Raw genomic sequence first — 27,509 nt, forward strand, 5'->3', positions numbered from 1 at the left:
ACGGGTTGTTTCTCAGTTTTTAAACAGCTTTCTCTCTTGAAGTTTAAAGTTTAAGGTGGTACTAAACACCTTGATGTGCATTTTTCTCAAAAACTGATAAAAACACTGGTAACAAAAGTTATGTATATTATAGGGGCAAGGAATCCAGTTACTACACTGGAATTTCAGTGACTCAAGACAAGTAGTTTTTGATTGATTGATTAAATATTGGTTTTCCCTCATTTTTAACTGTTGCTGGAATGAAAGTTTCAGTGCAGTAGTTGTAGTCCTTGCCCCAATAATATACATATCTTTACTTGTCACCTATGCGCTATAATTTTTGAGAAAAATGCAAAAATAGGCACAAAATCGATAAGCCATATTATTATATATAGTCTAGCTTGATATCTTTGACAATCTCGCAAATTGATCACTCTCTGTTAATTTCAGCTCCACAATAGTCTCAGTGTTTCCTAGGCGAATTGGCATTTTCAAATTATATAACAATTTTTACAAAACTGATGTGGATTAATCAGTCTATAATTCATTGCTTTTCAAAATTGAAAGCCTGTTTTTAGTCGTAATTTTTTTCCAGAAGAATTGGCTCTTGAAGTTGAAGATGAGATTGAATAATCAATCAATAGAAACCATAATAAGAAACCCCCGTTTGTTCTCACGAAATACGTGAAAAGCTCTACGGTCTTGTGCCGTATTACATTCAGCCTTCATGGAATACGGTACCAGACTGTAAATACTTTCATGAACAAACAGGGGGTAACTAATAATTTTCTCATTGCAGTTGTTTTCAAATTTGAACGAGAATTCTACTATGTTGTAGAAGGTAATGCAAACCAAAACCTAGCAGTCAATGTAGTTAATACTGGAGGCGCATATGCGTATGCAGATATACGTAAGTGAGCACAAGAAGAACACGTTTGTTAGAACTTATCGTCGATCTTTTGAAGGCTAGGATATTTTAAACTGACAGTATATTCTAGGTAAAAGATGCTTTTTAAGAATAACCGTGTCTTGCCAATATTTTTTTTTCAAAGTGACTATGATGAATTTTTCAATTTTTTCTAGACCTTAATGTATTGGATATCAATACAAATAGCAGTGACTATACAGTCCCGAATTACAGTCTATTTTACACTGACGTCGAGAACACGTTTGATGTAGTCATAGTCGGCGACACGGATGTTGAAGAAACAGAATGCTTTGAAATAACTATTTCAGATCCTTCAACAGGGAGCCTTGCACCATGCCACATTACGACAACTATTTGCATCAAAGATGATGATGCAACGAGTAAGTGATGCTTGGTGTCATTTCATGCATTGAAAGTGACAGTGGAAAACTTTTTAGATCAATTTACCCGTATGTGGTTTTACATAGACTTTTGATGGTTAGTTTCTCAGTTTTCTAACAGCTTTGTCTCTTGAATTTGAAGATAAGATTAAACAATCAAAAAGGATAAACCATCATTATTATAGTCTGGCTTGATATTTTTGACAATTTTCCAAGTTGATCACTCGCCGCTAGTTTCAGACCCCAGCAGTGGTTAGTACGCTCTTGTGTTAGCATCGAATCCCCCTAGAAAAAGGAACTTACTTCGGGAACTTACTGCTATTTGTCTCGTTGTAACCCGTACGAAACTCGGGGAGTTGATCCTGGCTTCGCGAGTTTCAATAAATGTTTCAATGCATAGGATACCTATATGGAACATGACGAACATTTTCTTATCACACATGATCCAGTTAATGGTACAGTTGGTGATTTATATAAAACTATGGTCATTATAAAGGACACTGACTCTCCAGGTAAATTAAATGCATATTTGGTTAAGAACGAGCGACATTAATATTCAAGAATATTTCATTTGCGACACTGTGTTTTGACCAAATATTCCTCAAACACCTCCAGTGGTTTACAAAACGACTTAATCCAAGATTAAAAAAGATTACCATTTTTGTGCATGTGGATTGGTTGTTTGACTTTGCAAAAGAAATTCGCGATGCGAGCTAAAGCATTCGTGAAAAATAGAATTCAATGTGTGCGACACGATGTTTTCCAAGTACTGCCGATTTTTCGGTTTTGACCCATGTAATGGTTGTACAACTAAACACACTCTTTTGTTTCTATTTCAATAACTCTTTTATGTTTTGTAACAGACTGTGCACCCGGATGTTTTAATGGTGGGATCTGTGTTGCGGGAGGTCTGTGTGCCTGTTTTGTGGGGTTTGCTGGCAACTTGTGCGAAATAAACGGTAAATGAAAAATATTTTATCTTTTAAATGTAACAAAGATTTATTTGTCCTCCCCGGACCAACCCTATTAGTCTTAACAATCTAGACAAAAAAGGTGTTTTTTTCCTACAAAGGAATACAATCAAAATTTTGGGAATTCCACTTTTAAACTACTTTAAACAAATGAATAAAATGATGAAGCAGAGAAATGTCCCAATTCACACCTATTCCGGCATATTGGTAATTAATAAAGTTAGCCCTGTATATAATTTGCAATGATATTTTTAAATGACAAAATAATCGCAAATACATAATTGTAATTGTACAGTCTACGAGCTGAATGTACTACGTCATACATCTATTTGATATTTTCGTTTTTGTTTGGATTGTTCTGTTGTTCATTGTTCATTGTTTCTTTCTTCATTTTTCCTTAAATTTGTTGGTGTCGTTGTTTTTATGCAAAACATTAAAATTCAGCATATCACTACCCTATTAAATCGTACGACTAAGGAGACATAAATTGAATAGTGAAAAAGAAATAATTTGTGGCTTATTAAAGGTCCGTAGGCCGATCGACAGCATCATCCCCCAATTTTTTTTTATTGTTGATGAGTTTTTGGTATCATATAATAGATTATATTTTTCTCATTACCATCCTGAAATTTGACGATCCAATTCGATGTATTTATTTCCGGAGAAATCATTACAAAAAAAGCTAATTATGGTATACCACTTTTACCACCTTCGACATTCTGGGTAGGAAAGGATGAATCTGTGAATAAGAACTGTTTTACCTCATACCAATTCGCACGAACTGAAATAGGTCCAAATAATAGAGGGCGCTATAATGATAATACGCTTAAAACATAAATAAAGAAATACATAAGGGCGAAACAAATAGAAAGCAAGACCTTATCTTGTCAAGTATGATACGAGGAACATGAAAAAAAGAAAAGAAAAAATGCCCACTACAAAATTAATTAATTAATTAATTAGTTAATTAAAAATAGTATTTTAAAAAATCATTTTTTTTAAATGAAAACAAATCATAAAAGAAAAGAAAAGTGTGAAATGTACATGATGATAATACAAAAAAATTAAAAGGAAATAATTATATCAAGGTCGAATTAAAATTTAAAAAAAGAATGAAATATTTTGTCACAAGAACGATGGGCGTAGTGGTATGGCGAAGCACTCGAAGGGAGTGCTGTTTCTGGATGCCGGACCATAATGCAATTCACGCGTATCAACCTATTGGCTTGCTAATTGTGCTAATTATTCACTTTTACGCTGAAAATGTTCTAGTTTTATCAATTGAAATTGTACGTAAGTTTGAAGACAGTTCAAACCGATAGGGTTACCCCCCCCCCTTAAAGAGACCTTACTATTAAAGGTATAAATTAAATAACTCTGGGTTGTTATATTTCAGACGCTGACGGTGATGGAATACAAGATGATATGGACAACTGTCCATCAACACCGAATGATGATCAAGCAGACACCGATGGCGACGTTGAGGGAGATGCTTGTGACAATGACATCGACGACGATGGAGTACCAAATGCTAACGACACGTGCCCTTTTACATTCGCCTTAAACCAATACGACACAGATGGCGATGGCATCGCGGATACATGTGATGATGATATTGATGGTGATGGGATCCCAAATGATTGTGACAATTGTGTAAAAGTGGTTAATGTAGACCAGGCGGACATCGATAGCGACGGCCTAGGCGATGAATGCGACATTAGTCCATGTAAGATAGTTCTCTAATATAATATCTAGAATTATATAGCGAAACAAAAACACTCTTGCGAACTATTTTATTTTTATTTACATAGGTCATATCACTTATTTTGACACTGTTTCTATCATTACGCAAGGTGGGTTGGTCTCAGCTGTAACTTCTGATAATATGTAAATTTAAAGGATTGTGACTGGAACAAATATACTCCACCCGACAGGGTTAATGCATGCATTAGACGCATCTATATTGATCTCAATAGGCGTGCCTTTCTGTACAAGTTCTGTCTCAACAAGAAATATACAGTTCTTACCTAATATCAAGGGGGTGACACTAAATTCACGGTTGTTCTATTAGCAACGCAAAATCTATGAAAAATTCAGCTGGTTTACTAGCTAGAAAGTAAGGCCAGTTATCGATCCGTTATAGCTCATTATGAATAATTCATGTTCGACCCCTTGGATCATGTTAATTGAGTTTGGCAAATAACAACGTTGTTAGTTTTGCGAACTTTGCCTGTTCAATGAGAGTATAGCGCGCCCCAATACATCTGGGCACAAAACAGGCGAAAACGATCCAGTTTAATGAAATGGCGGACGGGTATTCCCATCAGGCACCAGTGATATGTTTTTTCAAAGAAAGTCTACTAATTTGATATGAAATGACATTTTGCAATAGCAAAGTCAAAATTAGGACTTGCGGGCAATGATATGAAGGAAATATGTGACAGAGACAAGGTGGGAAATACAAGTAGTATTTAAGTCATAATAACATTTGATACCCGACCTGACCTTCCATCATGGCGCCTTATTCGTCTTTATGTAATTCTATTATGCTCTCAAGTAAAATAAAATACCAATCTGCACTGAGCAGACAATGTTACTTGGCTCCCAGCATGAATTATTGATTTTATACGGAAGTAAAGAAATGCACAGTGTATGTGCATGATGTGCAAGCATACTCCAAATATTTACGTGGCAATATTTTAAGATTTCAGGCTTGTTTACTAGTTAATTGCCATTTGTACTCTTTATTATTTATCTTTGTTAATTAACATATATTTTAAATGCTGATAAATCGTGGTTGGCTACCCATGATATCTGTTAAATTCAATGTTTTATGAGCAGACAATGTTACTTGGCTCCCAGCATGAATTATTGATTTTATACGGAAGTAAAGAAATGCACAGTGTATGTGCATGATGTGCAAGCATACTCCAAATATTTACGGTAAATATGAATAGTGGTCACATCTTGACATATCATGTGTTCGGGAAATCACGTGGCAACATTTTAAGATTTCAGGCTTGTTTACTAGTTAATTGCCATTTGTACTCTTTATTATTTATCTTTGTTAATTAACATATATTTTAAATGCTGATAAATCGTGGTTGGCTACCCATGATATCTGTTAAATTCAATGTTTTATGAATATAATTCTACCACGCAGAGGGGTCACGCAGCAGAATTTCACATCACCTGACTTAGCTACATTTCGAAGCTCTGCTCTTCAAATTCATGTAAATTTCAAAGTTTATACATTTAATATATTTAATATACTAATTTTTTGTTATAACCAACTGGTACACGAAATATACTAGCTTATTACCTATACAGAAAGGTGATTAATATCAGCCTTCACTCAGCAAATTGACATGCCCGGCATATGCAGCCATTCTCCGTCTGGATAACATGACTGTCGCCCTCAATACGTCTGGGCACAAATTTAAATAACAATACGCTATATACATATCAATGCGGCCTCGTGCTAATTAAAGCTGCCCCATCCAGGAGTTCATCTATGCTAATATATAGAGGAATCCGATTTCACGCATTCCAACACATCAATGGCATCCATAGCTGAGTCTATCCCGCCAGAAACGTGAAATAATGCGTCCATGGCGGGAATTTTAAGCTGTGTTCACACATGCACTTATTACCGGTAATATTTTATCTAGGCTTATGTCCGATCGAATTAAATATTTTCCGCTAATCCCTTAGCGCGTCCACATTAGTCGGCAATAGCGCTATACGCTGGCGAAGTTACGTAATAATCGGATTAACTACCATAGCAATAGGTGAATCATGCTGATTACTTGCACCTGTAAGATTAGTATCTTTGAAAAGACCATTATTGTATTCAATCTATGATTGCAGACATACACAGGTGATGAGTGTAACCTGCTTGTAGTACAGCGCGATATGTTCAAAATAATTGTTTTCACCTATTGCTATGGTAATTAATCCGATTAATAACGTGACTTCGCCAGCGTATGTCCGGCGTGTTATGTCCGATAAGCCTATTACCGGTCTTAAATCCCTCATTTCTACATGAGCACCATCAGAAAATGTAACCCAATTTTAATTTTTTTTTCACTTAAAATTTACTTCCAATAAACGCCCCTCTTTAGAAAAAATCACAGACAGTGCGGTAGGTATGTCATGTAAGAATAAAAATTCCTTTTAAAAGGAACAGGGCGAACAAATGAGGAAGTGTCAAGATAAAGGTGTAGTTATTTTATTATTTGAACTGTTTCTATAATTCGCATCGATCATAATGAGTATGTTTTTACGTACCTCAAATGACAAGGACTACGGTCCTTAGCCTATGATCTTGCAATGAGACTGTAGTCAGTGTATGGACAGTGTAGCCTATTTGTCTAATCATTTTGGCTATTCAATTCTGACCATTGTGATTAAAGCAGGCTTTCAGATTGGTGAGCTATTGTGTACCAAGTGATAAGACCGGGCACGTATAATAAAAATACACTGGATAATTCATGACAGCCTATTTACTGGCAAAAGGGGGGCCAAATAAATCTTAGTTGATTCTTGAACACAATTTAAGCAGGAACCTTGAGGCAGAATTTGAATACATATTATCCTGTAACGTTTACTTAGCCTAACAGTCAATGAACGTTCATTTTCCTAGATGTTTATGAAATAAAGTGTTTACAAACGAATAACATCTGTTATTCATATATACATCTACTTGCTAATACACTGAAAGTCTAATAGAAATGAAGGATAAGGAACAATTACAGAACATTTATTGTTGATTAATGTAGCTATGGGTATACATACAATGTTTACAAAATAAGAGCGTAGTAATGTTTTGTACATGAAGTTAACGTCTTTGCTACATAGCTAGTTGTTAATACATCGAAAATGTGACTAGAGATTTACAATTTGATGACATTCAAAATAATTTAGTATTGAAGAATTTCAAGAAATTACAGAACTTTCATTTGTTGACATACTAGCAAGCTCTAGCAATATTGTTAACAATGTTGAAAATCATGTTCATAAGCGTAACATCCTCTATACATCTATTTATTAATGTTCATAAACGTATAACAATTTGTTTTAAAAAAAAAGGAAGGTTTTATTTCAAACTCTAATGGTGACCCGCAGATCAAATGGCTAGAATTGTACATTAAACACACCTAAACAGACACAATGCAATTTGCAGGCAGCAGCTTAATCAGCGCCAATATTGCAACAATGAAACAAACAACTATACAAACATCCAATCCAGCCTAACCCCATCACCCAGTAGGCAATTAGGATAAAGTGCCTTGCCCAAGGACACAACACGTTGGCGCGAGCGGGGCTCGAACTCGCAACTTATGGATTATGAATCGGGCGCCTTATCCACTCGGCCACACGTGCTCCATTGTTACATCTATGTCTTAATGGGGTTGGTACAATTGGTGACCCTACTTCTCATACCCGACTTTTCATACCCCACTTGACCCGACTTTTTGTGTTACAATAAATCTGTTTAAATATTTTCAATGAATACTAAATAAAGTGTAAATGTAGTCTATACCGATTTGACATGGCTAAATCAGTGTGATTAGTGAAAAATCATATTTTCAAAAATATTGTTTATAAACCTCGCTCTTCCTCGTTCGCTGCCATAATCTCCAAACCAGTCGTTTTTTAAAAGCTCTCGCATTAAGGTGGTATTTGAGGCATTTTGGAAGTGCTCTATGCATGTTAAAAATAATATGAGTATTATGGCTACACTCTACATGAGGAGCTATTCGGATGGGGAATTGGTGATATAACAGATTTCTCTGCAAAATGAACATATTTCTCTTCAAAATGAATCGGATATTCTCATCAAAATGACAAGAAAAGAATAAAATTTGATTAAAAAAATGAATAGGTTCTTGTCAATTATTAAAGTTTAAGCTACTTAGAACATAATTTGCACTTGAATGAAAACATCCATTAGTTCATTCTGTTGAATGCCAATAGTGAGTCTCCCCCATATTTCTACTTTTCATGTTGCTCCGGTTATTCGTTAACGAAAGTATATATTTATGAATATTATCAATCATCCAGGTAGATCAAATAGTTGACTAAATTATAATTCTATTCAACTGGACTTACTATTTATGATGGCTACGGTATCACGTCATATCCATGACGCATCATCAGGCCGAGTGATCTTGAATCTGTATTCTTGTGACGTCACTTCTACCATCGTGACGTCACAGGTCAAGAATACAGAGCCAATTCAAGATCACTCGGCCTGATGATGCGTCATGGATATGACGTGATACCGTAGCCATCATAAATAGTAAGTCCAGTTGAATAGAATTATAATTTAGTCAACGAAAGTATATATACCTAAAAATAATTTCATGCTGACATCTACCAAATTTTTTTATCAGTTGAACAAGTTCACCCTCTGTATAAAATTATTTTATTTTGAACATGTTGAATGCCAATAATGTACCTCCTCATGCATTGTATTTCTACTTTTTATGTCACTCTGGCTATTAAAACTAGTACTTTATTTTCCGTCTTAGAGATGTGGCGATCATACTATTAACTTAAAATCAAAATGAAAATAAAATCTTCTGAAAGTAATAAAATATCTATATGTGACCGTACACCACGAATGAGCCGTAAATGTCCTCAATTGTATTCTGAGTTACAGTGTAAAATGGGCATGAAGGTCATATTCATAGGTATTTCAATTTGGTGCTACGTGTATCTCATTAAATGAGGTACACGTAGCACCAAATTGAGGTACCTATGAATACGACCTTCATGCCCATTTTACACTGTAACTCAGAATACAATTGAGGACATTACGGCTCATTCGTGGTGTACGGTCACATATTATAAAGAGTATACTATTAATGAAAAAATTAGGCCTACAACGAATTAAACCTATAACAAATCAAACTCAAATAATTTATTTTCAAATTACATACCTAAAAATCTTCTGAAAGACAAACGGTTTTGTCTCAGCCATTTATTAATTTCTATAATATGCCGCAAATACCACCTTAAGATCTATGCATGACGACATCATAAACTTTTTTTATTGTCATTGCATGCAGTAGGCCTATTTAATTATTTTACTGCTAGCAACATTTGGCATTTATTGAACATTGACTTGAACGTAACGTATACAGCTGTATACCACCATACCAGGTTCAACAAAGTTCAATACAGCTGTATACCACCATACCAGGTTCAACCAAGTTAGCAGATAAAGGGCAACCCGTTATTGACTTTTCTCCTGGTAATTGGTCAATAAGCAAATACTCATGGTCTGAGCAAATATAAGTCCGGGCGATATGTATTGCACAGGGCTCAGTGCTAAAGTAAATATATTTTCCCTTTATCGCCTGCCTAAGTTTCCCCATTAAAGGGATGGGGTATGAACGTTAGCTATTAGAGTTATGTGAAATTAAATGTATTCCGGGCACCAAAAATCTAAAATAGCCAGTATTTTTTATAATTCTTGGCCATTTTGAGTAAGCAGTGGCCTACCCCCCCATAGTAACATTAACCCTTAGGCGACGAAATAAAGAAACCCTGTTCTACGGGCGAACGGACCTTTCAAGTAGGGTCGGTCGGCCTTTTTCTTTTTTAAATGACCCAAAAAATCGCCAAAATCTTTAAATAATTTGCAATTTGAGAAAATTGTTACTGAAATTTCCAAAATCTGGGTCGGCATTCATTTGTACAGGAAATTTGTTGGACCCAATTTTTTCAAAATCTGGGTCGGTCGGGCCCGTAGAACAGGGTTTTCTTTTTTCGTCGCCTAACCGAGAATCTTGCTTACAGATTCACTTATCCAACCCCGACTACACTAGCGTATATGGCATCCGTGTGTACACAAACGGTAAAAACAATAATTTATTATAAGAAGCAAGTGGCTTTATTGACAGATTAGGATCGTCTGTTTTTCAGTGGCACGATTCTATTTAGATTCTACAATTTACTTCGTTAATGAAAACGATGGTTCAATTACACTGACTGTGCACAGAAATGGCATAATCCCAAGAAACGGATACGTAGATGTTTGTAAGTAATCATATTTACTAGCATATTTAACAATATTGAGAAACATGAGGACATGCACCCTGCAAGATTTGCTGGTGTGGGACGCTCAAAAAACGAGAAAGGGTATGAAAAAGGGTTGAAATATAATATAAAATTCCCAATTTAGATGTTGTATAGGGGTTGTCCCCAACCATGCCAACCAATCAAATTACTCTAGTTAGCCCTGCATGGCATGAGCACGGAAACCCATCCAAATCAAAGAACTTTTCCTATCCCTGGATTTACTCAACACTGACATTTTGGTAGTATTTGTGCTGTGAAGACGTAAAGAAGATACTATATGACCCAGAGCTATAGCCGGCCAACAGCAAAGTTAAGTAGGGACTGGAGTCTACTACGGCCAAAAATGTGCCATCTTTATTTCAGGTGGATAAAAACAACATATATGTTTGTAATACAGGGTGTCCCCGAAAGAACTTATCGTCGGGAAATGATTTATTTGGCTATTTTAAGGCATAAACCAAACATAAATAAATAACCGATTTGGTTGAGGAATATATCCGCTATCGCATACTTTTTGTACAATTGACCGCTCCGTTTTTGAAATAAAAGAATTTTACGAACTTATTTTCAATCCGTTCCACGGAGTATCTATCAATGGCAATAGACGACTCATGCGATGATGATGCGCAGTGATCAACACTCCGAATACAGAGCATTCGATTGATTCTTGAATCCGTGGAAAGGTTTAAAAATTAAGGAGTTTCGTAAAAATCTTATACTTCAAGAACGGTGGGGTCAGTTGTCAAAATTAAAAAAGTAAATGCCAGTTATTTAGTTATGTTGAAATATCTTAACCGTTAAGTTTCCGACGATACAGTTCTTTCAGGGACACACTGATCATTAAATTAGATGAAAATCGTCATTGTTCCATAACACGTTTTAGTAGTAATGTATATTTTATTTCATACCTGTCTTAATGTAGCATACCCATCTACAAATCAGTGCATTTTCGCCACGTGGATACACATTCTAAGGGACTAACTTATTAATATGTTTTTTCTTACCTTGCATGTAGCGTTTTTGGCAACCAACCAATCGGCTGTGTCGGGCGCAGATTTTAGCGGCTTTATTCCAGACAGCGGTCAACTAAGATTCGAATCTACGGATGAATCAAAAGCCATCACGCTATCTCTTCTAGATGATAGCTTCATCGAAGACGTGGAACACTTTGTGGTCACTATATCTGTCAGCAGCAATTTTGGTGAAGTAGGTGTGGGAGAGTTGAGTAAAGCTACTGTGACCATCTATGATGATGATTTTGAAGCGGATGGCGGCCAGTTGCTAAATGGTACATAGTAATATCGCTTTGAATACAGCTACATCAAACACGGCACGGGGAGGGCGGGGCACATCAAACATTTTTGATGGGTATGGTCCCCCGGAATTGTGAGGTAGTGGGTCTTTGGGAGCTGACCGCTTACCGGTAAAAGAAGGTCTTTTTGAGCAGCGAACAGGTAAAAAGGGGGTACCATGAAGAGTACAAATTAAGGGATTGCTTGGCTTTCGGGTGGGAAATCGCCTGAAAAAGGGAAAGAAAAGTGAGTAATGGGTAGTTTAGGGGTCTTTTCTTTGTCTTTCTTCCGACATTATCAAAAATGACCTGTTTTGGGTCTTGAACGGGGGGGGGGTGTTTCCGGTATGGGTATTTGTGTTGAGTATCCACCCCACAAGTTAAATATGTAGAATTCTTAGCACTGAATTAGCATTAACAAACGACAACAGGCTGGTATTTATAAAATTAAGCCGCTTTTGGGTGAAAATAATCGTGATCTGGACAATTTTCCGTGGATTTTGTGAGTACGGGTCACATAAAGTACCGCGATCTGATCCTGCAGACAAATAATACAGGGTGTCCCAGAAAAAAATGCCGAGTGAATAGAATTGAACGTAAGTCGAGAACTAGACATCAAAATCCCAAAAAATAAAATGCAGCGCATAGCCTATTTTATTGTGCATAACATATCAAAATGTTATTTGGTTAGGTCGAATAGTTGCGAAGAAATTAACAATTACATAATGCGTGCATCAATGCAGTTCATTCCAAGTTTGATCAACTGGCTCTTTTTCATACTCGGTCACCGCTTCCTAAAATGTGTGTATCTCATTAAATTTAGTCCACATTATCTATTTTATAATCCGACGGTGTTCATGCTTTCACTGGAGATGAATAACAGCTTGTCCGAGATAACGTTTCTGTAATTGGAAGCTTTCCAAATTTAATTCTTTATGTTGTGCAAATATGTTATATTTTAACTTTCCAAAGAATATTTGAGCCAAAAATGACAATGAACATGTGGAAAGTTTTAAAAGATTAAAACCAATTCCTTGGAAATATTCCAAAAACATTAATGTGTGTGAGAATTTTTTAAAGCCAGATGGAATTCTTTATGCAATAATTCTTTATGCAACATTTATATCAACATAAACGAAAAAAGATATTTACAAGTACCGAGCATCATCTTATATGCAAGCTTTCATTTTCAATATCGTGCAGGTTTCAAATTTGAACAAAATCTAATTAAATGTTTTGCAAGAAAAAGATTATTAAAAAGAACGAAAAGGATTTTACGGTACAAAATACGAAGCCCATGAAGATAACCACTACATGTAGTGCGCATTGTGTTGAATGATCTTTCTTTCAAACTTAGAATGAAGTGAATTGACGCATGCGTTATGTAATCGCTCATTTCTTCGCAATCAGTCAACCGATTCAAGTACAATTAGCATATAAGATGCAGGATAAGATGGACTACACGCTGATTCTTAGAGTTTTGGATTTTGATGTCGATTTCTCGACTTACGTCCAAATTCATGCGCCCGGTAATTTTTTTCTGGGACACCCTGTATAACGTATGTATAAGCTTATTTAACGTTTTCATACACGGCACGTGTATTCCTTTTTCAATCTTTGAAACAGCCAAACCTCCGCCGTAGACATAATGATAGAAAAACGAGTACATTTCTTCAAAAGAGCATTATCTTCAAAAGTTGTGAGTCTATTGAAATATTTGTTGCGGTTTATTAACGCTAACGAATAAAGGTTTCTTTAAATACCAAAATATTTTAAACAACTTTTCAAAAATAGGGGGAAAGACTGCGCAATGAGGGTATTGTTTTTTTTGAACACCCTGTATATTTCAAGGTTCAAAACTAACCATAAGGCGCCCTGTTTACCGCCGCTTTCAGCAACTTATCATCGCGACACTTGTAAACAAACCGTGCTCGATTTTGCTTGAAAGATAACGTCAGACGGAAACTTGTCTTTTTAATGCTGTCTTTCATTACGCTAAATGGCTAAATGAAGACGCCGTGATGGCGTCGTAAGTTACGTCGCTCCTCAAAACAGAACACTATCATTCTACATGTTGTTATAATTTAATCATTTTATATAGCAATATATTAGTACGCTTTGTATACTGGGCAAGTTAATGACGACATCTATAATTATTATTATTATTTTTTTCTTAATCAACCCTTGAACCGACTTATATTGCATAGGCGCAGAATATTATGTTGAAAGTCCAGAGTACTGGGTGCGAGAGGATGATGGTTTAGCTGAAATCAGGGTTCGAAGAAGAGGGGATGCCTCTGACACAGAAACTATTCGTAAGTCATACACACTCACTGCCCTCATTTCCATCATTAAATAAACATACAAAATAGAAAATAACAATAAGATGGAGGAGTTACAACGAAATGCAACAAGCCTGCAAAATATTGACCCACCATACAAAACTGAGAAAAATACTACCTTACAAAAAAACTACCAAAAAACCCCAAAACATATTAAATCAAAAACAGTACAAACATGTCGCAAGCAAGCTCAATAAACTTACAATACAATAGACCAACGGGCTACAACATCTATTCATCTATTGTGTCCGATTAGAGCGCTGACATATTGGAAAAGTTGCCAATCAAGAGTGTACATTCAACGTCCAGTTTTCAAAATTGGATGGCTTGTTTGATTGAGATCAATAATTTTATAGACAAATCCAAAGTGCTACTCGCTGTTAGATAGCTTCATCACACAGGTCGGGTGACTTCCTCAGTAATGCGATGATCTGCGAGAATTCTCATCATCCCTATGGTGCACAATTCTCAACAACGGATAATGCACATGTGTGATTTAAAGGATATAATGCTGTTATGTCAAGGTACTGGAAAAGGACTCGCACAAATACACAAGATGCATAAATTAGGCACTTTAATGGATCAGAAAGAGGGACCACACAGGTAATATCTCCTGGCCATGATATAAGAATCGCAAGGAAGGCATCGTGATGCACCCTAGGGAAACCCAGCGAATCATCGCAAGATTGAGGAAGTCACCCGATCTGGGTGTATATGGTGTAGAAACTGTCTAACAGTGAAAGGAACATGTCTACAGTATTATTGAACCTTTTTTTACAAAACATGCATTTCAATTCCATAGAAGTAACCGCAGTCTCTGTCACAACCTCATCAGCTGATTTCTCATCTTTTGTACCAACCAATGGACGTATAACATTTGCAGCAAACGAAGTTGCTGAAACCATTGTTCTGATTATAAATAATGATGTTAATGTTGAAGAGACAGAACAATTGCAGATATCCATAGATTTCCTTGACCCATCAGCTGCAGCTCTTTCTGGTCATGCTTTAGGAGAGATTAGTAAAGCAACGGTGAATATCCTTGATGACGAAAAATCTGGTGAGTCAGTTCGTTTTAAGGTAACATTTTGAAATATAATTCAAGGGGAACTTTAAATAATTAGACAAACTGAATTTTTGGGCAAATATTAACTACGATGGACTAGATAGGATGGACGAGATCTATTCTCATTTTACAAGAGAATTTTCTAGACCCCTACAGAATTGTGGGGCTCTAAAAGTAGCCTAGTTCAACCACAAATGGCGCTTAAAACTTAAAACTGCAACTTTTGACCCCTAATAACTTTAGGTGTGCAACAGTTCTAGTCTTTTGCTTCTGAATGAATGTAGTCTAATGTTATTAGGAACATAAGATTTATGTTGTTTAGTTTGTGCTTTGATATTAATTTGACGCATGTTGCCAGTAACATTTATTTCTGTTATCAACACGGGTAGCTACAATTTCATAATTTCAGTTTATGGCTAATACATCATTACTAATACCATGTTTATTTTCTACTGACAACAGTGTCATTTGCTTCGAGTATACACACGGTTCCCGAATCTGTTGGTCAGTTTCACATAATTGTGTTGCGAAGTGGGGATTCTGCAACTGCGCTTGATTTAGGTAAAGTATAAAGTATTCGAGTATTTCACCATTTTACTTTCATTTAAAAAACCAAAAAAATATATAAAAAAAAATAAAAAAGGTCAAAAGCATTACTTAAATGATATCCATTCCAATATACATGACGGTTGCATGATTAGGACCTATGCGATAATATGAGTTCACATGCAGTAACAGTATTACACGTGCATGTACTTTCTGACGTCTAATATTGTGTTAGAAGACTATAGAACAATAATGTCACATTAATATTATCCATATCCCAGCACCTATGCCTTTCTTACATCGTTTCTGATTGGTTAATGGGGAAACCGGGTGGTCAACGCCCAAGTTTACGGAAAATGACCTATGACACCCCCGACGCCGACAATGGTGGTTATTTTAAGTAAGATTAATTCTCACATAAAGCAAGTCTGCCGACTCAAATAAACAAAACCACATAAACTATCTGCTCTTTAATTTTATTTGACACATGTGACACATTTGCCATATTTTATTTTTATCCTGCCAAACAATGGCTTCCATTCCCTTTTAGTAAAATACATTTCCTCTTAGATTCTATTAAAGGTGGGTAATCTGATTGACAGCATGTTACGAGACGTACTTGACTCCAGGCCAAAGTCACCTTTTACTCGACCTCACATGAATGCACAACACAAATACACCGTTTGATTAAGCTCACAAAATCTAAGTCTTTACTTGAAAGGAAAATATGACGGTACAATATATGACAACAAATGCATATACATAAATAGTCAAATGATAATAATCACTCTTTTAACTAATTAGTACATAGCCAGCATTCTTCTTCTTGAAGATAACATAGAGTTGTTCTGGACGGCTGATGTATATATCCTTATTCATTTGTCCTGCGAAAATCAGCGAAGTCCATTGTACACTTGCATTGATAAATATCCTTGCAAATAAAATCCTCACACAAAAATGGTGTTGCTTACTCCAAACAATGCTCTCCTTGCGCTGCTTTCTCCAAATATGGTGTTTCTTTCACCAATCACTCTTTCTCCAGGGAACAGGCTTTTTCTGCATTGCTCCACTGTATTTGACATATGTGTTATTTTAAAATACCAGACTCCAGTAAGTCGACAGAAGAACATTAAACCTTCGATGAGGAAGAGCACATTTGTGTACTAAAAATTCTCCTTCGTCGCTGTGTTAAAATTACTCAATTATTGGTTATGAAAACTGGTTAAAATGTACGTCTTTTTGGAAGCACGAAGACTAACACACACATGTGGAGTTTTGCAATCTCCAATGGCATTCTGTCAAACCAAATCTTCACCTAATACACACGATCTATTAATAGACCATTCTGTCACATTTACTTCCTGGGGAATTTCCAAAATTGTGTCCATTTCACAATCTGTTATCAGGGAACCCCTTGATGGTGTAACTATGCACTGAACATTAAATAAAAGCACAGATGACCAAAGCGTTGTCATTCTGTGGAATCACTTTGCTACATTGTTCACCAAACGTGTTCTCTTGTTCTTATGCTCGCCTCGCCAGCTACTCCTCGGAGTCTTCAGCATTCGTTTTAACCGTTTGGTGTCCAATGTTGCATTCTCCCATTCCCTTGCCATTTTAGTATGTTTTATTTTACTAGTGCCCTCACTATATCATTTTTTTGTTGTTGTTTAACCGTTTATATGCTGATTGGGACTGCATTGATTATTTATTGTTTACTCACCAAGTATTATTTATTTATTGTGGATCCTGGAGTGCTCTATTTTTCACATTGTTACTGATATTTACTTTGTTGCTATACTGGTAATTCTAGATTTGTTTTTTTGCATTCTTTGCAATTGTTTCTCCTAATGTTTTTTATTTTCCCTGTTTAGTCAAAATAAAAGCATGGGTTGACTATAAAGCATGTCATTCTATGGAACTTAACTGCCTCAGTGTACACCAAAATGGTTATTTGTGGTTCTTTTGCTCACCTCATCATCTGGCCTCCCGTTCCTCTGGCCTATGGATTTTGTTGTACACTGTTGCAGTTTCCCCATTTGACCATTTTGATATTTTCTTTTAGTTTACCATAATGATAATTTGTGTGTTCACTATTCATGTATTTCATGAAACTGCCAAACTATATCTGGGCTTACGCAGTACTTTATTATTTTCATTTTCACCATGTCACCCTCTTGTTTTTACATCCCATGTTTCCGAGTAAAATAAAAGCACAGTTGACCAAAGCGTTGTCATTCTGTGGAATCACTTTGCTACATTGTTCACCAAACGTGTTCTCTTGTTCTTATGCTCGCCTCGCCAGCTACTCCTCGGAGTCTTCAGCATTCGTTTTAACCGTTTGGTGTCCAATGTTGCCTTCCCCCATTCCCTTGCCATTATATTATGTTTTATTTTACCAGTGCCCTCACTATATCATTTTTTGTTATTGTTTAACTGTATATGCTGATTGGGACTGTATTAATTATTGTTTACTCATCAAGTATTATTTATTTTTGTGGATCCTGGAGTGCTCTATTTTTCACATTGTTATATTTCCTTTGTTGACATGCTGGTAATTCTAGATTTGCTAATTTGCTCTCTATGTTTTCCCTATGTTATCGATCAGTGCCTGTGGAATAAATTGCCTCAGTGTATACCAAATTGGTTCGGTTCCATCTCCTGCTCGCTTCACCACCAGCCACTCTTTTTCCAATGGCCATCCGACTTTTTTGATGTACACTGTTGCAGTTGTCCCATTCCATTAACCGGCTCCAACTTTATTGGTCATAACATATTGGCTCTCAATGTTATTTTGGCTTTGCATTTGGCATCGCGAAATTTGTTTCACCCAATTCACATTTTTTTAAACTATTTAATTATTGTGTGTGGTTTTTGGAGAGCTCTATTCAAACTCTCCTGATTTTGTACCATTCAAATCTCTTGATTTGGATTTAAATTGTAGTCTTAGTTAAAATTTCTTTCCTATAATTATTTTATTTTGATATTGTTATTTGTCCCTATTTGTTTGCACTATGTCTGATTTTGTATCCTCCTTAAGATTTGACCCATTTCGTTTTAATAGTACCCTCAATACCCACTCTACTGAAACTGATGATGATTGTAATATTGATCAAATTATGCAATGTGACTGTAACTATTATAACAGCTTATCTATTAATCAGGTTCATAACCCAAATCTCTGTAAGCTATCACTGTTTCACATGAACATCCGTAGTCTCAACAAACATGCCAATGATATAATTGATTATCTATCGACATTTGATCATCATTTCAATATCTATGCCTTCACGGAAACTTGGTTTAGATCTAACTGTGACGCAAATCTCATTGATTTGGAAGGTTACACTTCTGTTAATTCTCATAGAACCGATCAAAGAGGGGGAGGGGCTTCTCTTTTTATTGATAACAACATTGAGTTCATGATTAGAGATGATCTTACCATCAAGTGTGATAACTGCGATTCCGTTTTCATTGAATTCAATAACCAGCAAACTCCTAATTCTATCATAGGGGTCATTTATCGCCCAGACACAGTTAATTTGGATAGCTTCTTTTCTGATGTTGCCAGAGTTTTTGATATCATCAATAAAGAACGCAAGATTTGTTACGTAGCTGGAGACTACAACCTTGATCTACTTAAACATGGTTCTAATAATAAAGTGTCTGAATTTGTTAATCTAATCTATTCTAATAATTTCTTTCCCTGCATTGATAGACCTACACGGATTACTGAAAATAGCGCAACTCTTCTTGATAATATTTTGACCAACGATATGACTGCTAAGATCAATTCTGGTGTCCTAGTTGTTGATATTTCTGACCATTTCCCAATTTTACCTTCACATCAAATATAAACTCTAGCAGCCATGTGAAGCCAGTCACCCAAATATTTGAGAAGCGCCAATTGAAGACTGATAATATCAAAGGTCTTAAGAATGGTATATCGTTAACTAATTGGAATGAAGTTTATAGGAATCTAACCTAACATAGCTTATAATATTTTTGATACTAAACTAAAAAAATTACTAAATACCCATTGCCCGATAAAAACATCCAAAGTTAGTAAGCGCAAAACCCCCAAAAAACCTTGGGTAACACCTGGGCTAATAAAGTCAATCTTCACTAAAGATAAATTATATAAACAATACTTGGCTAAACCTAATCCTGAAAATAAACTTAAATACACAAAATTTCGCAATATACTAAACTCCCTACTACGCACATCTAAGAAAAACCACTTTAGTTTTCAGCTTAATCTTCATAAGAATAACATGAAGAAGACGTGGCAAACTCTCAATAATATTCTAGGCAGGAATAAAACCACTAAACCTCCTAGCCATTTTACTGATGATGATGGCAATGTAATTAAAGATCCCAATAAAATTGCTATGAAATTTAATGATTTCTTTACTAATATAGGTCCATCTCTTGCAAGTAAAATCCTCCTCCTAATATCTCCATTTTGGACCAAATTAAAACTTCTAAGTCCCCGTTAAACTCCCTTTTTTTATTACCTTGTTCTACCCAGGAAGTTCTAGAAATTACGCATTCCCTTAAGACCAGCACCAGTTGCGGTATTGATGGCGTCAGCTCAAACCTTCTTAAGCAGATCATCCCCGAAATTCTTGATGTCATCACACATATTTTTAATAGCTCCTTGTCAACAGGTATTGTTCCATCAAAATTGAAAACGGCCAAAGTGAATCCGGTTTTTAAATCTGGTGACAAACATACGTTTACCAATTATCGTCCTATTTCTATCTTGCCATCTATTTCAAAATTGCTTGAAAAGATCATTTATAACCGGATCCTTGACTTTATTACTAAGCACAAAATTCTCAGTCCAAACCAATTTGGCTTTCGCAAAAACCATTCCACCTACATGGCCATTAATAACCTGTATGACACTATAACCACTGCAATTGACAAGAAACTATGCACAGTTGGTATCTTCCTTGATTTAAGCAAGGCTTTCGACACCCTTGACCATTCAAAAACTTTACCACTGTGGCATTAGAGGAACTTCCAATTTGTGGATTAAAAACTATTTAAAGGACAGACAACAATTTGTTGTCTTCAATGGGAAAAAATCCCCCCCTATTACCATCCATTGTGGAGTTCCTCAGGGTTCGATCCTGGGTCCTTTACTTTTCCTCCTTTACATAAATGATCTGCCCAACTGCTCTTCTACACTTAAATTTATACTTTTTGCAGACGATACTAATATAATTTGTACCAATAAAGATCCTATTAGCCTTGAAACTTTACTAAATAAAGATCTTGAAATAATTTCCAATTGGTTTAAATTAAACAAGCTGTCACTAAATGTAAGTAAAACTAATTACATGATATTTAAAAATAAATATAATCCAAATCCTAACATTGAGATCAAAGTTAATATTGATAACAAACAATTAGGTCAAGTAAACACTACTAAATTCTTGGGGATCCTAATTGATGATAATTTAAGTTGGAAGTCCCACACCACTCACGTTTGTAACATCATCTCTAAATATAATGGCATCATCAGAAAAGTTAGGCAATTTCTCCCAATTGAGTCATTACCAACCCTGTATAACTCTTTGGTTTATCCTTACCTAAACTATTGTGCAATTATCTGGGCTGATAAGAACAATTCACACCGTGACTCTGTTCTCCTGTTGCAAAAGAAGCTTGTCAGAACCTGCACTAACTCGCTCTGGTTAGCACATTCTGACCCACTTTTTCATCTCTGAAAACATTAAAAATACATGATTTGTACATTCTCCAACTTGTGATTTTTATGTATCAGTTTTATCATGGTCTCCTCCCCAACGACCTACTTGATCATAATTACTTTATTGTTAACAGTGATGTGCATAATTACAACACTCGTCATGCAGGCGATATCCATATTGATCAAACCAACACGTGCCTTGCATATAACACCATTAGAATCCAAGGTGCATTACTTTGGAATAATTTACCATCAACTCCGAAAAATGCACCCTCGGTTGCTGTTTTCAAGCAGCACATGAAAAATATCTTCTTGGAAAATATATATGCCAAGTGATTCGTAATTTCCCATCATGTTTCACAATTTACTACTATTCATTTGGGTCTCTATCGTCTTTTGCTATCATGTAAGCACATTTTGTTGTCAGCACCCTCATTTTTTTGGTATTATTCAGTATAGGGCCTATTATAGGCCCACTATTTCTACATTTCCATTGAGCAGCATTTTGGCTTTAACTTTTTGCTTTTCACTATTTTGTACATTATTATGCTGAGTGCATGAAGTTTGTACCACTCTGAATTTTTACCTTGTATAATTTATTATTATTTGTAGTTCTTTGTTTCCAGTTGTAACTTTAGGTCGAGGGCACTGCACCTCACGCTCTGCGTTTAGCAGTGTCCTCATCCATCATCTTGCCCATGTAAGTTTTTCATTGATATTTACCTTTTTCAATGTACACTGTGTATATATTTATATTTATAATTTTCATAATTGTATAATTCATTGTTTATTGTAGCTTGATGAATATTGTTGCTTGTTGCTTGATGAATGGATAAAATAAAATTGATTGATTGATTGACATTTAGCGGTATGGAAAATCCCCTATGATATTTTATTAAAACTTGTCGTAACACACAAACTCTTGCATGAAAACTTCCAAGGTGTTTCCCCTTGTCTCACACTTCTCATGACATACTTTCAGCTTGCAAAGTTAAATAATTAAATTAAATTGTTCAGGGCACATCACACAGCATCATCCATCCACTCTACCCCCATCAAAATGCAAATTTGGTATATGGCCCATATTTTCATAATTACCATATTGAAATTAGACATTCAAAATCGTTATATTTCCGAAGAAATCATCGAAACTGTTGAATTAGTCTCAACTATGATATGGTATACCACGATTGAGAACAATTCAACAGTTTGTCGATGATACCTTCGGAAATATACCGATTTACTCCCCATTCCAGAAAAATACAGCACTACTTTTTAGGGATTAAAAAAATATTATGCCAAACGCAACATAGCTCAATTCCAATCATTCATTTAGTCCTAACTGGAGTTAAAAGAAAAAAAAATAACTTTTACATATTTTACTAATTTCTTGGAAAAAGAGCCACAAAAATGCATTTTCGGCATGTTTTCTGACAAAAATTCTAGAACAAGTCTAAGCATTCAAAATCTTGTGTATGACGAAATTTTGCTCTAATTTTCACTTTTTTGTGTTACTTTAATTAAATGATTGGTTATAAGAATGAAACATGTCTTTTCCCAAAGTCTTTGTGCTTGATTGTTACAGCATGCGAAAAACACCATAAAAACACATGTTTTTGGCCCTCATTTACAAAAATTGGCTAAATATTAATATTTGACTTTCATTGCTAGTTGGACTAACTAAAGGACTAGGATTTAGCTATATATGTTTCATTTGGCAAAACAGGATAATAGTTTTTTATTCAAAAAACGTAGTGCGTATTTTTCTGGAATAGGGAGTAGAACTCCCTAATTATAATACCTTAATGAGAAAAATAAAATCTTTTATTTGATGTTAGTTTATTACAGGATCGTGATGGTTACCAGTATCACACTGTATAAATGTCAGTAATTCCATAACGAATTAGTCACATTTACAAGGATGAGTTCTTTTTGCATTAATGCTTGAAACGAACGACATTTTATGTTATACATAAGTTTTATTTCTGATTTTCCAAATTATATATTATATATCAGTTCACCTCCCTTTAATATAGATTTAAAATTATCATTGATTTAAAATTATCATTGATTTTTTCCAAATGGTGTTATGTAAAGGACTTACAGTAACGCAAAGAAATGCTGTGATCAACGATGACTTTACCTTTCCTGGGCAGCCTACTGTTTCATTTTCACCTGGACAATCCATGACACAATTTCGATTTACGATAATAGATGATGTAGAGATGGAAGAGGTTGAGGAATTTGTAGTGGCGATTGACCGTAGTTCAATTCCACAATCTGTGACTGTTGAAGGAGATGGAGAGTCACGTGTCTTCATTTGGGATAATGATGGTAACTTCGCAGTCATATTGCTTTAAAGGAAGTCTCCGGCAATCACAACATTATGCCTTATATGTAAGAAAAATAATTATCAAGAACGAATCACATGGTTTTATTTAAAACAAACTCATAGTGACCATAAACACGAATAAAAACATCCATTCAACACGCGATATTCAACATTTCCGGGCGCCGAAATGTCGAGAGAAATAACGTCGATCCCAGTAATACAATGAAGGCTGACGACAATTGAGCACAAATAACCATTACATCATTGCACTTAGACAATTTCGGCGCGGGAAATTTGAATATCGCGTGTTGAAAGCCGTTTTATTCGTTTTTATGGCCAATATGAGTTTGTTTAAAAAAACACCACGTGATTCTTTCTTGATAGTTATTTTTCTAACATATAAGGTATTATGTTATGATTGCCGGAGACTCCCTTTAATGTTCTGAGGTTACTAGTTCACAGCAAGGTTGATTGGTTATTATAAATACCACAATGACTATGCTTACAAACTGCAATAACTTCAATGTTAAAGTATATAAGATGTTACCGAAGAAGATAATGAAGACGATGACGACGACGATGATGATAATGACGAAACGATTACGATGATGATGATGATGATGACGATGATGACAATGATGATGATGATGATGATGACGTCGATTACGATTATGATGATGATGATGATGATGATGATGATGATACTTGGTCTGTCACTATTGAAGGAAACTCGAGTCTTTAAATTGTAATAATGCAATAAGGCCAATATGCACAAAACAAATTTAAGTTTAGACCTGGTCTGACTAGAGGTTAGATTTAGGGAGGGATCCCTTCTTTTCATCCTTTACTCCTAGCAATATCCAAAAATTAAACTGCAGCCATCTGATATGAAGATACATGTATTTGCTATTAAGTGATCTATAAATAATTTAGAATAAGGTATGGAAATACAAAAAGAAATCCTTCTCCTTAGGGCAAATCTCTATAGTAAGACTAACTTCTTTTGTGCATACGGACTCAAGAGTCTACATGTTTCGAGGCTACCTGTTCACATCAGGGTTTAATATCTGAATCAGTTCATAGATCCCGTGTTGGGATAATGTTTGATTAAAGCTCAACATCAATGACAATTGCCTAGTACAATTATTTATTCAAATTCGAAAAAATTACTACTACTCGTCAAGAAGAACATGAACTAGAAAAGACTGTGGAGTGGAGGAGAAACTCCGAGGAAGTAAGCAAACTGACGAGTGAAGAAGTGAGGAGAAGAGAATGATTAGAATAGGGAATTGAAGGCGCCGGAGAATTAGAACAAAAAATAATAACACATTTTTTTTTTATAGCTGAATAGTTTCCATTCACGGCATTTATGTTGTCCCTCTAGGTATGCCATTGTCAAGCAATTCTGTTGTTGCCACTGCTGCTCTTGGAATGAGTATCCTGGTACTGCTCCTTTTCATCATTGTTATAATATGCCTAATTTACATTGTGAAATCAAAACCGTAAGTGTTTATTCTTTTGCCTAAGTTAGTCTGAAAGTATAGTATTTAACTCAAACAATCTATACCTTTTTAGAGAGACTCTACATCAATATAGTTTGAGTGGCAAACGTTGAACGTCAACATAAATAAGACAATGCTGGTTTCATTCGATGTTGACTAATTGAATGACTAATATATAAAGTAATGCTCGTAAATTACTAATTAAATCACGATAAATCGCGAAGTCATGAATTTTTCGTTGGTCATGCAATTTCTTATTCTTTACAATTTGAATATTATAAGTCATGACAATATGTTGAAATGATCCAAATTAATGTGAAAAGATATTACTGTTATCTTAATATTATAAATACATAATTTCAGCATTATTTTCCTTGAATAAAAAATTATATCTTGTATGATTAATTTTAGTCGAAAATTAGTCGAAGTAGAACTTAATTACGTTTACGGTGTGTGTAGAGATAATGCTTAGCTGAATAGGGTTACAGCTATACGGTGAAGTTTATTTGCCTGGCAAATAAAACAATTAATTTGTCTTACAGATCACATAAAGAAGATCAACGAGAAGATCCTAAACTCAAACCCGAGCCAAATAAGGATTACACAGCTCTCAACCCAGCAACCATGACTCCAGATACGCCAAGCCATACCAGGATACCATATTCTCAATCATCGCATGAAGAGCGTGATGGGAGCAGACCCAGGGCACCTTTTTCTGTTCCACAACCACCACCTTTGGAACAATTTGTCATTAGTGAGAATGACGACGGAGAATATGCATATGCAAATGTAGATTAAAATATACTCCGAGGCTGGACTATTAGGTCCAACGGATCCTTTTCACAACCCCTTAAGATTGATGTTATGATTGAAAAACCATGTAGCACGGATAAAGCTCCTGTTATATCAATCGTATTCGTATGGTCGATGGTATTTCTTTGTGAAACTGACAACTTGTTATTAAAAGGAACGAATATGTGACCCGTTCTCAAAAACATAATTGAACATATCAGTGAGAAATTGACTTTGTGCTGTCATGTCGCCCTCTGTATAGTAATATAATATAAAGGGGTTAAGTTAGATAGTGTTCGGCAGGATGCGGTGAACCAGGCAATAATTGTTATACTTTGAAGTATAGTACGAGTGTAGCCACCGACAAAATAATGGGAAAATGGCTTTGATTCGTCACTTTAAAAACAGACAACTGACCAACTAAAGAAACAAAACATAATATATTTTGGATTTTAGTTTGACAAAACAAAGTAAATACTCACTACAATATTTCGTCCTACTCATATATTATATTATATGTTGGTCTTTAAAGATATACGGGGATCGCGCTATCTCCGTTGTAGCACCCAAGCTTTGGAACAGGTTATCACTATCTTCGGAATGCCAAAACACTTAGGAACGGCTTCAACACTAAATCGCCCGCTGACGGCTGGTTGCATCCATCCGGTTGAAGCCGGTATCTATTGTTCTGAACAATGGAACGCGGTTGAACCGTCAGTCAACCGCAAGTCGAGTTTTGAAGCCGTTCCAATTCAAATCTCTGTTGAAGACTTATCTTTTTATTGAAGATATCTATTTTTTTGTTTAATTTTGTGTTATAAATGTTGGTTTGTATAGTGCTCTATAAGTGCATACTATTATAATTATAAATAATCCATTTTTTTGTATATAGCACAGTCGCCATGGTAGCAGGGAGGATACTTAAGATCGGAATTGAATTGTGTTTGGTGATGAAAATGTTCAATTTGTTTGACGGTTGAACCGTCAGTCAACCGCAAGTCGAGTTTTGAAGCCGTTCCAATTCAAATCTCTGTTGAAGACTTATCTTTTTATTGAAGATATCTATTTTTTTATTTAATTTTGTGTTATAAATGTTGGTTTGTATAGTGCTCTGTAAGTGCATACTATTATAATTATAAATAATCCAGTTTTTTGTATATAGCACAGTCGCCATGGTAGCAGGGAGGATACTTAAGATCGGAATTGAATTGTGTTTGGTGATGAAAATCTTCAATTTGTTTATGAAACTGTGATACTTAAATGTATATACTATTACTCTCTACATGAAACAAAACTACACAAAAAAAAAAATCGTGAACACTTGTTTTGAATCGTTTAAACAGTTATAAATAGAGGGTGAACTGAACAACCTTGTTGTCTAAACCATAATCTAAGTGTGTAAACTTTCAATAGGCTAAAAAAGGAAGCCATGTCTCAAAGTCACCGCGCGAATTTGTTTTTCTTAACGCGTCTATATCAGCTTAAACAGCAAAATCGTGTTTTGTTTTATTTTTTGCCGTAAAAGCGTAAAATTCTGAGACATATTTGAAAAAAATTTACTCGATTCGAT

The 27,509-nt window shown here is 35.3% G+C and overlaps 1 protein-coding gene across 1 annotated transcript; it reads left to right on the forward strand.

Moving 5' to 3' along the window:
• The first annotated feature begins 871 nt into the window (after positions 1–871).
• Positions 872–27,447, forward strand: LOC140163317 (uncharacterized). The gene is made up of 12 exons (XM_072186716.1): positions 872–893; positions 1,063–1,287; positions 2,151–2,246; positions 3,655–3,984; positions 10,194–10,307; positions 11,365–11,637; positions 13,848–13,955; positions 14,785–15,042; positions 15,511–15,609; positions 23,411–23,647; positions 25,030–25,147; positions 25,690–27,447. The coding sequence occupies exons 1-12, from the start codon at positions 872–874 to the stop codon at positions 25,943–25,945; spliced, it is 2,136 nt and encodes a 711-aa protein (XP_072042817.1). The 3' UTR covers positions 25,946–27,447.
• Positions 27,448–27,509: the final 62 nt, after the last annotated feature.

Source organism: Amphiura filiformis, chromosome 10, assembly GCF_039555335.1.
Source record: "Amphiura filiformis chromosome 10, Afil_fr2py, whole genome shotgun sequence".
NCBI classification, from domain to species: Eukaryota; Metazoa; Echinodermata; class Ophiuroidea; order Amphilepidida; family Amphiuridae; genus Amphiura; species Amphiura filiformis.

What these genes read in the sequence shown, in the direction of transcription:
- LOC140163317 (XM_072186716.1), top strand. Translation starts at nt 872, where the DNA reads ATGCGTATGCAGATATACGTAA. An exon ending in TGCAACTGCGCTTGATTTAG is followed by an intron (nt 15,610 to 23,410) that starts GTAAAGTATAAA and finishes TGTTATGTAAAG; the next exon opens with GACTTACAGTAACGCAAAGA. An exon ending in TACATTGTGAAATCAAAACC is followed by an intron (nt 25,148 to 25,689) that starts GTAAGTGTTTAT and finishes TTTGTCTTACAG; the next exon opens with ATCACATAAAGAAGATCAAC.